The following is a 15827-nucleotide window of genomic DNA, read 5'->3' on the forward strand; positions in this document are numbered from 1 at the left end:
ACTTGGATGTGAATTGATCTTTGATGGTTTCTGCCTGCACAGTGTATTTACCACTGTCTGAAAGTACATGATATTTTCATATTTGCTGCTCATTCTCTGTTTGTTTGTTTTTGTTTTGTCTTTCCAGGGCTGCACTGATAGCATATGGAGGTTCCCAGGCTAGGGTTCTTATTGGAGCTGTAGCTGCCAGCCTGCGCCAGAGCCATAGCAACATGCGATTCGAGCCGCATCTCTGACCTACAGCACAGCTCACAGCAACGCCAGATCCTTAACCCACTGAGCGAGGCCAGGGGTCAAACCTGCAACCTTACAGTTCCTGGTCAGATTTGTTTCCACTGCGCCACAACGGGAACTCCCGGTTATCTGTCTCTTCATGAGCACAAAACATCCTCAGCCACCAAGTGGGTGCCCAGTGCCTAGAACTATGCCTGGCACCCAAGACATTGAGTATTTCTGCTTCTGACTGGCTTGCATCTTTCTGACGACCCAGCCTTGTCCTTGTCACCTGGAGGCTGTTCAGCACAGAATCACCCCCATTCCCCTGAACTCCTCACTGACCGATCTGTGTTTGCTTCCAGCCATCCTCCGCTATCTGAAGAATGATGGGAAGATTCACTTGGTGGTTTTCAACAACCTGCAGCTGGCTGACGGCAGGCGGCACAGGCTGCTCCTGAGACTGACCAACCTGCACCGAGGGGCCGGCTCCGTGGAGCTCTACCTGGACTGCACCCAAGTGGATTCCATTCACAATCTCCCCAGGGCCTTTGCTGGCCTCTCCCAGAGTCCCGGATCTGTTGAATTGAGGACTTTCCAGAGGAAGGCCCAGGTGGGACCCCACAAACCATTCTCTGACGTGGAAAGATGGGTCCCTGAGGCTCAGGAAACACAGAAGAGTGGGCTGAGGTCAAGAGTGGGCTGATTCGGGCTTCATGTGAGAATCCCTTGTAGAACTGAAAAACCAACTGTTAAGAGGGCACACCCTCAAGACAAATTAGATCAATTTATCAGGGTGGTACCTAGGCATCCCTATTTTAAAAAATACTGAGTCTTACATGAAGTCACAATTGCGAGCTGTTTCTTTAGATGATGAGTGGAGACTTTGGGAATATAATTGTAAAGTAGGAAAGGAATAGCAAAAAAATTTTTAACTGTCTTAGGGTCATAGGGTGATCTATTTTTAATCTTTCTATAACATTATTATTTATTGGGTTTTTTTTTAGCAAAAGTAAAAAAGAATGATTGGAAATTGCCAAGCACCAGGAACAACATTTTTCACAGGTCTTACTAGAATATCCCTTACCAAAAGGACCTGTTGTCAAGGAAGTTCTTTGAGGCCTTAAAAATCGCATCACCTTTGTCTTCCACTGTGTGACGCATTGATGGCAGTTTGGTTTTTTTTTTAATCGTAATATTGTACCTATGGTAGAAATTGCTACATGTATTTCTTTTAGAATTTTGTGATAGGAAATTCTTTGTTTCCTGTAAATAACCAGTATTCTTTGTCTTTTCTATCAGTTATTACTATAACTGGTCATAGTTCCTCAGTTTCGTCTGATAGGAAAGTCAGTGCCATTATCAGTAACTATTTTCATCACTTGTGGCCCATTAAATCAATCTATCATAAATTGATAAATCAGTTTATCATTGTTATTATCTTCTTTATCTTGATCATCAGGTTCCATCTCTGTTTCATTATTTTAGTATGTATGCTTTCACTGAATTTCATGTGCTTTTTAATAAGTTGTTCTAAGCCCTTTGCACAAAGTAGGATGTAAATAGTGATTTCCATTATAACTGGGAATGCCAAGAAGTTTTAGATAATACTATAAAAACCAAGAATCTGATACTAGAATTTGTATTTGAAAAATAGGAAGCATTTTCATGCAGAAATTTGAAGAAAGTCCAAATCTGAGTTTGGAGAGAGAGAGAAAGAGTGATATGTATATTTAGTATTGATTTATATATAGATTTATATAGAGAAAAAAAATTAGTGGAGAGATATGCTGAGCTTTCCTTCTGAATCCCCACAGTAGCCCAAATAATCAGAATAACAGTCAGAAATTGTGTCACTGACCATTTCTCAAATTAGTATCCACCACCAAATAAGTCAGTTTCTAAAAGCCAGGAGTCAGCCATGACACAGTCATCAGAAAAGGATGGAATTTTTTGGCACTTTTTTCTTTCTTTCTTTTTTTTTTTGCCGTGACTGTGGCATGCAGAAATTCCTGGACCAGGGATGGAACCCATGCCACAGCAGTGACAACACCAGATCCTTAACCTACTGTACCACAAGGAAACTCTGTGGCATTTTTTTTCAAAAGTTCTACCTCCTTCGACTATCCACAAGGACCACAGTGCTCTCTCTTCATATTCACCTTCTCAGTCAGTCAGTCAATCAATAGGCACATTTTAAGCACTAGAGATCCTGTAGTGAGTAAAAGGGTCATGGCCCTGCCTCCATAGAGCTTATGGTCTGATTCCAACATGACCTCTTCTATGTAGTGTGTGTCGCATACATCTTAACAACTAAACTAAAAAGCAGAAACTCTCAGAAAATCCTTAGGATACTTACTTCTAAAACAAGGATGGGGCTTTAGGATGGCAGTCAACGTAAACATTTTCTGTCATGTGTATAAGACAGTGAATATGGAGAAAAGCTACAAAGGGGTGAGGAAATTGACTCCATGACCAGTAATGAATGATTGATACCAACTGGTGATGTGAAAATATACATCATAGAGTGCTGTTTATTGGGAGTTCCCTGAGAGCCTAGCAGATTAGGGATCCAGTGTTGTCCCTGCTGGTTCAGGTCACTGCTATGGCATGGGTCTGACCCCTGGCCTAGGATCTTCTGCATACTGTGGGCATGGCCAAAAAAAAAAATTTTTTTTTGAATATATACTATTTATTCATTCTTGTAGCCCAAAGAAACCAGAGACTTTGCCAAAATCTGGAGCCAGGACATCCTAAAAACAATAGTATTTAAAAGTGGGATCAGTGTCTTAATCATTACAGTCAACACCCCATAAACAAATAATTCTTATGAGGTTCCTGTTACAAAATAACTTGTTTACCCTGAAGGACAACTCTCAGGCCACACTGGATGCCAGCATTTTCCTAGGCTCCTGGCTCCTTCCATATTTGCATCTGTCAAAAGGATAGGGCTGGCAGGCGTCAGGAAGAATGCAGACCCACAGAATTATGTCAGGTCTCAGGATCCACATATTCAGGCCTACTCTGCTTTGAAAAATGTGCAAGTCTGCTAGCTCCCTGGCTGTCAAACGGCATCAGCAATGTGTGGTATGAATCTGATTTCTTCCAGGACTCCTTGGAAGAGCTGAAGCTGGTGGTGAGAGGCTCACTGTTCCAGGCGGCCAGCCTGCAAGACTGCTTCCTGCAGCAGAGTGAGCCACTGGCTGCCACGAACACAGGTGTGGGCTCTGAGACATTTGCACACCTCCATCAACCCAGACAAACTCCCAGGCCTCCCAGTGGGCTGGGTCCCCATCCTAAAAGGTGGACTGTCAGCAGAGCAGTCCTATAGGATGTACCGACAGAAATCAGGCTCTTGTGCCAAAGTCCAGGGCAAGAAATATTTTCATTGCACTTTTATTTGTATGACTCGCATGAGTTTGGACTAACTAGTCGTGGCATCCTTATCTTGATTTTTTTAGGTGAATTCGATGAATTACCTAAATTAGATGGATTACCCCAAGTTACATTCCTCTCCTCTAGGCTTTGGGTCATGATAATTCTCTGGGAAATCATTTGTTTTTGAGTCGCAGTAGAAGAGGCTGTCACTGGCTCAGTGCTCCTGACCTTCTGCCATTCCTGCAGGAGACTTTAATCGGCAGTTCTTGGGGCAAATGTCACAACTAAACCAGCTGCTGGGAGAGGTGAAGGATCTTCTGAGACAACAGGTAACATGCAGGACATTCCATCAGATGGGCCCTAAGTCTTAGAGAAGCTTTGCTTAGCATTGCTGCAGGTCTGCAGAGGTAGGGAGGGGGACCTGAAGCCAGACCTCAGGTGGCCCTATGCAGCCTCCACCCTGGAGCTCTGCCAGAAGGATGCTAAAAATGGGGACCAGCCTGTGATAAACACCAGGGCTCCTGATGGAGAGGGAGCCCCAAGGGGCTCCTTGCATGCTTCTTTAAGGACTATTTAGTTTGCTATACACGGATTCTTTCACCCTTGGATTTTGCATCAGGTATTCCATTTCCATCCTTTTTTTTTCCTTCCCATTTCTAAAGGTCAAGGAAACATCATTTTTGCGAAACACCATAGCTGAATGCCAGGCTTGCGGTAAGTGCTTTTCTAGTAACTGGCACATTCAGAGCTGGACGAGCAGATGCCGGCTGATGAAGGGCCTGGGTGGGTGAGCCTCCGCTGGCTGTGGTTTTGGAGGTTTGGCACAGAGATGGAGGGAAGGGGGAGAATGTTCATCGGGAAACTAAACTTCCTTCTGTATCAGCTCTGTTTTCTTGACGATGACTAAGCCTATGGATGGTGGTTTTTCTCTAGGTCCTCTCAGCTTTCAGTCTCCAACCCCAAACACCCTGGTGGCCCCCGCACCCCCAGCCTCCCCGACACCCCCCGTGCGCCGGTGTGACTCCAACCCGTGCTTCCGCGGCGTCCGATGCACTGACACCAGAGACGGCTTTCAGTGTGGGCCCTGCCCCGAGGGCTACACAGGAAATGGGGTCACCTGTTCTGACGTGGATGAGGTACAAGTTCAACTACACGGCGGGGAGCGGGGGGGAGGGCCCTCCCCAGGCTCCCCTTGGACACCCTACAGCTTTATGGGAAAAGAAGCCAGCCTGATGACTCAAGGATGACTTGGGTTGTCCTCCAGGCTACCCAGAAACCATTCCCTCAGGTCTTACAAATGTTAGTGTCAAAATTTTTGCTAAAACCAACTCCACTCCCTCAGGAATCCTTAGGGACACATGAGCTGTGGGAAGGAGGAGGCATGACACAGTTGGGGCCATGATCCCATGTCTCTGTCTCCAGAGACATAGGATGGTGTGGCTACAGGGCTGAGATATTGGCCTTCAACTCTTAACATTGAATATTTCTCTTAAGCAGTCTCTATTACAGTTGGTTTTCTTTCCCACACATTTGCAAATGTGGGAGAGGAAAGATTTGGGTAAGGGTGTATTTCAGGGGTTGCAACTGATATCTTCAGGCTTCCTAAAATAGAGGAGGCAAGAGGAGCCTCAAACCAGCAAGATCTTTTCCTCTCTTGTTTTATTTATTTATTTATTTGTATTTTTGTCTTTTCTAGGGCCACATCTGAGGCATATAGAGGTTCCCAGGCTAGGGGTCGAATCAGAGCTACAGCTGCCAGCCCACACTACAAGCCAGAGCAACACCAGATCCGAGCCGTGTCTGCGACCTACACCACAACTCATGGCAGCGCCGGATCCTTAATCCACTGAACAAGGCCAGGGATCGAACCCACAACCTTATGGTTCCTAGTCGAATTCGTTAACCACTGAGCCACAACAGGAACTCCCAGCAAGACCTTTTTGAGGAGGCTCTGTAACCTATGAGTAACCAAAATGCCCATAGATGGAGCCGGAAAGACATTCAGCAAACCCAGGCTGTTTGACTGGCTGGCAGTGCCTCTGAAGGAGACTATTTTGGTGTCCGCTAGTCCAGCCTTAAAGCAGGGTTCATAGCAGGTAGCAAGGCTGCCCCCGGCATGTGCCTTTCCCCTCCCATCAGGCCACAGGGAGGCAGGCAGGAGCTTAGCTCACATGCACAGATCTGCAGGTTCAGGTAGCTATTCTGTCCCCAGGTAGTAAACAATTAAGACAGTGTCTGCGAAGCCCTCAATTGGAGGAACATCTGCCCATGTTTCATAGAACTGCATCTGGTTTTTGTCTGTGAGCTGGAATTTTCCTCCTTTTGAAAGGGCAGGAAGTGGTCATGTTTTTTACATTAGATGAAGTGGTTAGGAAAAAAAAAAAAAATCAGAACACATCTCCTAGACCGTGAAAGAAAGCTTTGGAACAACCGTGGACTTGATAGGGCTCGAAGGCAGGCACAGCTCCTGATGGATCCCATCTTACTGAGGAAACCAGTGCCTTGGCTTTCGTTTCAGTAGCCAGTTGAGTCCAAAGGCATTAAAACCAACAGCCAGCTGACAAGTGGTCCAGCAGCACTGTCCTCTCACAGAGATTTTAAAATTCCAAGTTAGAATGTCAGGGAATTTACACTGGGAGAGAGACTGGTTAACACCAAGGACCCTTTCCATCTGGCCGTGCATTATTCTGTCATATGCAAAGCCCACGATAAGGCAACCTCCAGACCAGGCCATGTGAGTCAGGGATTCTGTGAGTTAACTGTGCAATTGGAAGCCTCATTGCCTTTATCATTTCAACCACCCCCAAAAAATGGATGGTTCAATGAATCAACAAGCTTGTGCAAATAGAGGAACAGAAGTTTGAGAGTGTTTGCTCCATGTGGCTGAAGACTGAATTTTTGTTTCTCTCTAGTGCAGATACCATCCCTGCTACCCAGGCGTGCGCTGCGTGAACTTGGCTCCTGGCTTCAGATGTGACGCCTGCCCAGTGGGCTTCACGGGGCCCACAGTGCAGGGTGTTGGGATCAACTTTGCCAAGACAAACAAGCAGGTGGGCTGAAGTTATGGTCTTTGAATCTCTAATGACCGACAGAAAACCTCTGGTTGGTTCCCGCCTCTTTCCATATAACCCTTGACCTCCTTGAGCAACCAGCGGTCATGTGGAATATCCTGATGCACTGTGTTTGGGGAGTTTTCCAACTCATTTCTGAATATATCTGTTCATCAGCGCTCATGAAGAGGAAGCTTGCAAATGGGGCTATCACTTGAAAAACAGGGAATGAGGAGTTCCCGTCATGGCGCAGTGGTTAACGAATCCGACTAGGAACCGTGAGGTTGCGGGTTCGATCCCTGGCCTTGCTCAGTGGGTTAAGGACCTGGTGTTGCCGTGAGCTGTGGTGTAGTTTGCAGACGCGGCTCGGATCCTGTGTGGCTGTGGCTCTGGCACAGGCCGGTGGCTACAGCTCCGATTAGACCCCTAGTCTGCGAACCTCCATATGCCGAGGGAGCGGCCATAGAAAAGGCAAAAAGACAAAAAAAAAAAAAAAAAAAGAAAGAAAAGAAAAACAGGGAATGGGATAATACTGAATTCATGGCCTGATGCAGACTTGTTGGTAGCCATTTGAGCATTTTGTCCCACAGAGTAACTGAAGAGTCGGGGAAAGAAATAAAAGCTTGGAAGAATTAGATCACTTTTATAAAGTCACTGTTGCTGATCGGAAGCTGTTTTAGAGAGGAGAGGATTTCAAGAGTAGAAATAATCCCCTAAGGAAACCCCCCTTTCTTCTTTTAAGCCGTAAATTGCCATAAAGCACTTGAGCGCTTGGTGACAGTCTGCATTTATTTCCAAATGTTCTGTTAGATCCCAGTCATTATTTAACTGACTGACTGTGAAATTCTTTTTGATGTTTTCAGCCCTTAAAAATGATTGGTCTATAAATATATTTTACTACCTTAGGGAAATTATTAGCTTTGAAGAAGGGTACGAGGTTCATTATTTGCTAGCTGCCTATCAAAGGATTCTAGAGGGCATCATTTTTTTTTAGACTAGAAAAAGGCAAGTTAGACACATAGGAATGACAAGAAGCCATGGGAGTAATGACCTAAAGTTTTTCTTCCTCTTCTCTAACGACAAAATCTCCAAGACCAAACCGAGGAAAATAGACTTCAAGAAATAGGTGCTTTTTGTAAGCTAGGCAGGAGTGCCTCCAGTGGATTTCTAGCAACATGGTTGACCAAACTCAAGTTTTATTTTATTTGTTTGTTTATTGTTTTTTTAGGGTCACACCCACAGCATATGGAAGTTCCCGGGCTAGGAGTCAAATCAGAGCTGCAGCTGCCAGCCTACGCGCCAGCCACAGCAGCGCTGGATCCGAGCCACGTCTGTGACCTATACCACAGCTCACGGCAACACCAGATCCTTAACCCACTGAGAAGGGCAGGGATCAAACCTGCATCTGCATGGATACTAGTCGGGTTGCTTACCACTGCGCCATGGCAGGAACTCCCTTAACAGTAAATTTTAATGCATGCCATTATCAAAAGAAATAAAAGGAAATGTGCAGGTTCAGGAAACAAAGAGGGAATTCAGAGTCAGAGCTGTGGGTGCAAGCTGATGCCACAGCAGCTCGTGAAAGATGGGATCTAGGTGTAGGTCATTCAAGTGGGAAACTGGGGTTCAGGCCCTGTGTGGGTACCGCAGATGCAGTCTTGAACCTTTAGAAAGACCTCACACCCTTGAAGAAAGCCAGAAGCCTCAGAGACCTACACCACTCATCGCAAGGAGGTGAGAAAACTTCCTTAGCCCCCCAAATCAACAGGAACCTTGATGTCAGCTTTGGGACGTGGTTGACAAAAATGAGAATTGCCCACAGCCAATCAAAGCTTGTACCACATGCAGTTGTGAGCTCCAAATCAGTGTTGCACCTAGAATACAGAAATACAAGCCCCCAAATTGACCTAAAAAACAGCCCTGGAGCTGTAAAATCCTCAGGACCCTGGCTAATGTCCAAACCATATCACTTTGGGAAGAGACTCCAAAACTCAGGACCTGTGGGATACCCACAAGCTAAAGCAGGGCCCCTAAAGACAAGACTCAAAAGAATGGGAGCAGAAGGAGGCTAAAGATTTTTCAGACAAAGAAGCACCCGTGAGGAAAAATAACAAATGTAAAATAAGTTCAAAAGGTAAGGAGAAAAAGGAAAAAATAGACACCATAGTTGAGGGACAGGGCAACGTAAGAAAAAAGAAAAGAGGCAGTTTTCAAAAATAGCCAAGTAAAATGTATTCAGTGAAAAAAAAATTGTTTTAAATATATGTGAATGTTGTAGAGACGAAAACTACCTCTTTTAGGCAAAGAATAGACTGCAGATTTTGGTATATCTTGAAATGGTAAAAACTGGGACTCTAGGTAAAAGAGGAAGAAAGCTCAATTAATTGACCTACTATTAATTATGTCACATATGATATCGTCCTTAATTATCATAGTAATGCTTTGAAAAAGAAACTCTTACTTTCAATTTGCAGGCAATTTAACTGAGATTCAGAATGCTTGTGGAAATTGTGCAAAATCACGTAGCCAGCAAGAGTTTTGATAGAAATGCACATCCATCTTATTATTTTATTCATGCAGAAAGCATTTACTCATAATCTGAAGTAAGCCACAAACTGTTCTAGGTAAATACAGATCCAATAAACTTTGAAATTTTCTTTTAAAAATGATATGTATAATTTTATAAATATATAAACTCATTGGCATTCAAAATTCAATAGATGGGCAAGACAGCTGGTGGGGAATTTATAGACTGGAAAGGATATCTAAGGAAATCATCTATAATTTAGCGCAGAGAAATAAAGATAAAGAAGAACAGGGAGAAGAGGTTCAGAGTCACTGAGGTGAAGAGTTGAGGCGATTGAGAAAGTCCAGTATTTGTTTAATTGTAATTTTAAGGAAGGAATAGAAAGAACGGGAGCAGAAGGAAGCTAAGGATCTTTCAGAACTGAAGAAAGGGATCCCCTGGGTGGAAGAAATGCATTCTGTCCAAGCAGGATGAAAAAGAATCTTCCTGATTTAAAAAGGTTGTGGAACAGACAATTGGATAAGTTGTCTTTTGTGAACAGCTTTAAATACCAGAGAGTCTGGAGTTCCCATCGTGGCTCAGCAGAAATGAATCATATATGAGGACGCAGGTTCAATCCCTGGCCTTGCTGTGAGCTGTGGTGTAGGTCGCAGACACAGCTGGGATCCCGCATGGGATAGTCAGTGACTATAGCTCCGATTCAACCCCTAGCCAGGGAACCTCCATATGCCTCATGTGTGGCCCTAAAAAGACGATAGGTAGGTAGGTAGGTAGTTGACTCTCTGGTATCTATCTATCAACTTGAAATTAGGTTGAGTACAGACGGGTACAAACACAGGGAGATGGCTAAAGTGATGCTCTGATCACCAGCCTACCTGAAATTCTGTGTCAAAGCTTCACACAAAGACGTCAAAACGAAGTGAAATGTATGTGCATGTCTACTTAAACGAGTGTCTCTCTAAACTTTTCTGTATCAGGTCTGCACAGATATTGATGAGTGTCGAAACGGAGCATGTGTTCTCAATTCTATCTGTGTTAACACCTTGGTGAGTATTTGTCATGTTTCCTATTATCAAAGACCAGTTATTAAAACGAGGATATGACTATAAATTATAACCCCAAAATACGTGGAAAACACGTGGGCATAATATATTTGATTGACAAATGAGGATAAAAATTTGTGCTGAAAAAGTTTTTAACACAAGAGTAATTTTATGGGAGTTCCCTGGTGGTCCAGTGGTTAGAACTCAGCACTTTCACTGCTGTGGCCAAGGTTCAATCCCTGGTCTGGGAGCTAAGATCCCACATCAAGCCGCTGTATGCCGCAGCCAAAAAAAAAAGAGTAATTTTATCCTTAATTTTATAAATGCCAAACTTGTTCATCTTCTATCAAAGCTTTTTGGATAAATACTTATTGAATAAAATGTTACCAATCTTGTATTTTTTAAAGTGCTTCTTAGTTTGTATGAATAGTTTCGTATTCCAGAAAGCATTTTACTGGCGACAATGCAATTTCCAAACGGTATTCATTATTTTCATTGAACTTCCCAAAAGTCATTTATAGTAAATTAAAATGATAGTACTTAGGGGTCTAAAATGTAATCAAATCTAGGTTTCATTTCTCAAAGTTCCCGTCCACCGTTTCCAAAGTGATAGGCGTGGCACAATAGACTGTCATTGAAAGAACCAGACTCCAGGTAGGACTGCTTCTCCCTTACTGTATGTTCCTGGCAGAGGTTTTAAATCTCTAGGTTCCTAGTTTCGTTATATGTCAAAGCATTTGATAAATATCAGGTCACTTCTTTTCATCCTTACACCAACCTGTAAATAGGCACTATTATTATCCCCATTTTACAGTTGAAGGAACTGAGGCACAAGGAGAATTAACTCATTAGGCCAAGGCTACACATCTCATAAGATGTCCACTCTGGCTGCAGAGCCCTGTTCTACCCACAGTGCTATACTGCCTGGGCATATACTGGGACTTACTGCTTCTGAGGTTTTTTTTGTTTGTTTGTTTGTTTTGTTTGTTTTTGGTCTTTTTAGGGCCACACCTGCAGCATGTGGAGGTTCCCAGGCTAGGGGTCCAATCAGAGCGGCTACAGGTCGGATTAGACCCCTAGCCTGGGAACCTCCATATGCCATGGGTGTGGCCCTAGAAAAGACAAAAAAAAAGAATTCTCTGTGTGCCTGTTTCTTTGTCACTTGATTGTTTACAAAAAAAAAAATCAATTGTAAACAAGACAAAGGAACAGTGAAAAAAAAAATTCTAACTTGCTTTTTATTTTATTTTATTTTGCATTTTAGGGCCAAACTCTTGGCATCTGGAAGTTCCCAGGCTAGGGTTTGAATTGACCGGCCTATGCCACAGCCACAGCAACTCAGGATCCCAGCTGCATCCGCATCCTACACCACAGCCCAGTGCAACGCTGGACCCCTGACCCAATGAGCGAGACCAGGGATCGAACCCACATCTCCATGGATAGTAGTCGGATTCGTTTCTGCTGCACCGCAACAGGAACTCCCTCTAACTTGCTTTTTAATTAAACCATGTCCTTTGTCCCCAAGCAGTCTCTCACTCCACCTCCCAGGACTTGATTGGAGCTTTCAGCCCTTTCCCTCCACAGTGAGGCTGGCAAGTCAAAGTGGGTTGGCTCACGGCCACTCTTCTGCCTTCGTCCTATTCCTGCACGTCTCTGTGGCCTGCTGCAGCAGCTTCCACCAAGACCTGGGTATATTGGTGGTGTCTCCCCCAACACGTTCACAATCTTATAAGACACACACATAAGCAGAAGCAGGCATAGGGCTCACTTCGTCCTGGCATCAGTCACCCTCTAGAAATGAGCACATTCACAGGACCTCTGCTCACTCACAGTTCTGAGCCTCTGGCTCATCATCTTCCTCTCTTTGCAGGGATCTTACCGCTGCGGGCCTTGTAAACCAGGGTACATCGGGATCAGATGAGGGGCTGCAAAATGGAGAGAAACTGCAGAAATCCAGAGCTGAACCCTTGCAGTGTGAACGCGCAGTGTATCGAAGAGAGGCAGGGGGATGTGACGTGCGTGGTAAGCCTGCGGTCCCTGGCTTTGTCATTTTCCCTCTTCCATTTGAAGTCCCATCCCTCTTGGGTTTCTTCTTGCCTCGGGGTAAAAGGACTCAAAAAGGAAAACACTCCCATCCAACGAAACAAGGGCTGGTAGTAAGAGTCAGCAGAGTTTTCAGGGAGCAGCCTGAAATCCTCCTTGCCATCCGCCACCGCCTTTTCTCTCCGCCTCGGGCTGTGGGTCGACCCAAGCCCCTCGGACCCCTCAGTGGTAGAGCCCCTGAGCGGTGGGCACCCTCGGTGTAAGGCCTGGGAAATGAGCGGCAGGAGAGAATAGAGCACCTTCCTGCCTCCCGACTGCTATGCTGCCTGTTTCTGTGCGCACACAGCTGCCATTTCTGCCCTCACCCTGAAGATGTCCATTTCCACATCTGGCTGACCGCCCCAGAGGGGTGAGCTGCAGTGCAGGGAGTGGGGGTCTGCTGTTGTAAACCCTGGGAGAGAAACCTTCTTCCTCCAAGGCCGCTCTTCTTGGCGTCCGCCTCCGCCAGGTTCAGGAGCAGCTCAGTGGATGCTCACTCTCCTTCCCCCCTGAGGTTCCCAGCCTGGGAATCCGACTTAGCAGGAGGAGGCCAGGAAGACAGCAGCACAGGTTCAGCCTCGCATGAGTCTCCAGCCCGGCAGGTGTGTAGGGGGCCCTTGGTGAGGAAGGAGGCACATTGCTGCCAGCCCGCCTCCTGTCCCAGGCTCCCCGGAATCTAGACACTGCGGCAGAATCAGCCAGCTTCCACATCTGCTCGCCTCCTGCTTCCTCCCCAGGGAGCCAGGCCCTTCAGAGTCTGGGATTCACTGGGTTCCTGGCCATCACCCTGAGTGGCAGGTTGGGTTCTGGGAGACTTTTTCTCTCTTCTTTATACTTCAAACTCAGATTTCTCTATGTGCGTAAAATTTTCTACAATGAGACTGTCAAATAGGAAAAAATGAGACGAGTCACAGCTCAGTTAAAGAAATAGCTGTAATGACGTTAGTGCTGTCCAGCAATGCAGATTGTCTGTCTGTAACAAGAACTGATGAAGAACAAGCTGGGTCAAAGGGGGAGGAAAAATCAACAATTTTTCTTACTCCTATTGATGGGGCATGGTTATTCCCATTGAGAGGCAAGTGTAGATCTGTGTTTAAATCCTCATTTTCGGTGCACAAATTAATGACTCCCCTGGGATGGTGGGTGATGGGGCTCTTAATATGTTTTTGAATTTGTAATAAGGCACAACGACAGATGGTAAAGGATTAATACACTTGGTGCGACTACCAAAATAATCTGCCAGAAAATGGCTCATTAAAAATGCATTTGTTCCTAGAGGAAAAATTTTTTCTTCCTTAAAAATGAGTCAAGGGCCAGACCCCATGGCTGAGCTTTCCAAGCCTCCTAAAGGCCCTGCAGGAGCAACTGAATGGAAATAAGGGTAGTTATGGGAGGGGTCTCTTTGGAATCCTGCCTCCTAAATCTCTGGTTGCCGAAGAGGAATGAGAACAAACAGGCTGCCGCCGAGAAAGCCACTGGTCTTCAATCACCTTATTTTGATTAATGAGGGCAGGAAATCTAAGATTTACTTGTATCAGGTTTCTTTTCCCTTGGCCTTGACTCTCTTCTCGACACTCGTACCACCCCCTCCTCCCCCGCTGCCTTGCTGATTCCCTGTCATTTTCCAGGCCCCGTTCTCCTGTGTTCTCCTGCTGTTCTGCCTGTTCTCCTGTGAGCCACCATCCTGCTCCTGGGCTGAGCTCCCAGGTCCCAGGCCAGGAGACCACTTATGGAAGGATTTCCTTTGCCTGGGGTTTATCATTCATCCTTTAGTTAGGCCAACTAGGATATGGAATATCAGAGGAAGAACTCGCAGGGCATGTTAACTAACTGTAAGTGGCCAAAGACACTGAACTGGGCCATCTTGCGTTCGAGTCCTAGCTCTGAGACCTTGAGCAAGGGACTTAGCCACTCTGAGCTGAGCTGACTCTTTTGGAAAAACGGATCATGATGACCTTGCGGCATCGTTGTAAGTATTAGAGAAAATGGCAATAGAGTGGTGTGGAATAAGTGTTACATGAATGCCTATTGTGCTGACTGTGAAGGCTTGCTCTCAGCGGCTGATGGTGGCCATGGAACTCGGGTAGACCTTTCCAGGGAAGTAGAAAACACACAGACCCAGCAGTGCCCCTGTGGGAAAGCACTTCTGTTCAAAGAAAAGAATAGAGGTAAAGCACCGTGGAAGGTTCCTCTTGTGGTAGAAATTGATCTAGAAGACCATTCGATTCAGAAATATGACTCTGGCTCCAGAATGATAGGGAAAGGACCACAGCAGCCACTCTACCCATGTGTGCATTCATTTCCACTGGGAGAAGAAATCAGATTATCATATGGAGAACATTTTGCCAGTAAGTGAGAATTGCCAACACAAATACCCTTTGAACTAGGAATTTCTCACTAAGAAACCAGCCCATGTGCAATGTACTAGAATTATTTGTGGCAGCATTGTTAGCGATAGAAAAAGGTTTTAACAACTTGACACTCACCAGTGGGGGCCTGGTTGAATTAATTGAGGCACATGCATTCATTCCACCTTAGGTATGATAATGATACATCTGTGCCCATTAAAAAGAATGACACAGACTACATGCAGTGATTCAGAAAGAGCTGCAAGATATAATATTGATTTCTTTAAAAAATCAAGGTGTGGGGAGTTCTCGTTGTGGCCCAGCAGGTTAAGAACCCAGCTGGTATCCATGAGGATGTGGGTTTGATCCCTGGCCTCCCTCAGTAGGTTAACGGTCTGGCGTTGCCATGAGCTGTGGTGTAGGTTGCAGACTCGGCTTGGATCCAGCGTTGCTGTGGCTCTGGCGTAGGCCGGCAGCTGCAGCTCCAATTCAACCCCTAGCCTAGAAATCTCCATATGCCGCAGGTGCAGCCCTAAAAGGAAAATAATAATATTAAATAAAAATCAAGGTGCAGAGCAGTGTACATATCTGCGCTACCAGTTGTGCTAAAGGACAAAAGGAGCAAAAGAATGCGTGTTTGCTGGTCTCTGCCTGGCCTGCCTCTGAAAGTATTCATGAGGATTGCCTCGGTTCCTGAGCCAAGGAGCAGGAGAGAGAAGTTTTCACTCTACCTCTCTTTGTGCCTTTTGAATTTTGAACCATTAGACTATTCCAAGCTCAAAGTAATAGCTTTAAAATCCTACCCCACAAAGCTTTCTGGCTCTGGGCCCTCCCTCTGTGGATGAGGCTCTTGTCGGCCACCGAGCCTCCCACCAGGCTCAGCTCCCAGGCTTTCTGATGGGCTTTCCCTTCACAGTGTGGGGTCGGCTGGGCTGGTGATGGCTACATCTGTGGAAAAGACGTGGACATCGACAGTTACCCAGACGAAGAACTGCCGTGCTCTGCCAGAAACTGCAAAAAAGTAAGGAGGGCAGATGGGAAAACACACACACACAGAGTCTGGCTTTCCAAAGCCACATCTTATATGAGGGAGTGGTTCTGGGGGTTTCATTTAAAATTGTGTTTCCTAAGTAGCTGCATCTCAAATGTACCAGAGCAGCCAGCAGTAAAGCAGGGGCGTTCCTGC

General features: G+C 45.5%; 1 protein-coding gene and 1 non-coding gene across 2 annotated transcripts in view; both read left to right on the forward strand.

Annotated features, from left to right (window-relative positions):
• THBS4 (thrombospondin 4) overlaps positions 1–15827 on the forward strand; it is a 51229-nt gene that overhangs the window by 19386 nt on the left and 16016 nt on the right. The window contains 10 exon segments of the mRNA XM_021084490.1: positions 579–826; positions 3323–3431; positions 3838–3920; positions 4254–4305; positions 4525–4727; positions 6504–6641; positions 10146–10214; positions 12082–12118; positions 12121–12233; positions 15558–15662. Coding sequence (XP_020940149.1) covers positions 579–826; positions 3323–3431; positions 3838–3920; positions 4254–4305; positions 4525–4727; positions 6504–6641; positions 10146–10214; positions 12082–12118; positions 12121–12233; positions 15558–15662 — 1157 coding nt within the window.
• TRNAE-UUC lies at positions 10391–10462 on the forward strand. Its single transcript has one exon. It is a non-coding gene; the product is annotated as a tRNA-Glu (tRNA).

Source organism: Sus scrofa, chromosome 2 (assembly GCF_000003025.6).
Source record: "Sus scrofa isolate TJ Tabasco breed Duroc chromosome 2, Sscrofa11.1, whole genome shotgun sequence".
NCBI classification, from domain to species: Eukaryota; Metazoa; Chordata; class Mammalia; order Artiodactyla; family Suidae; genus Sus; species Sus scrofa.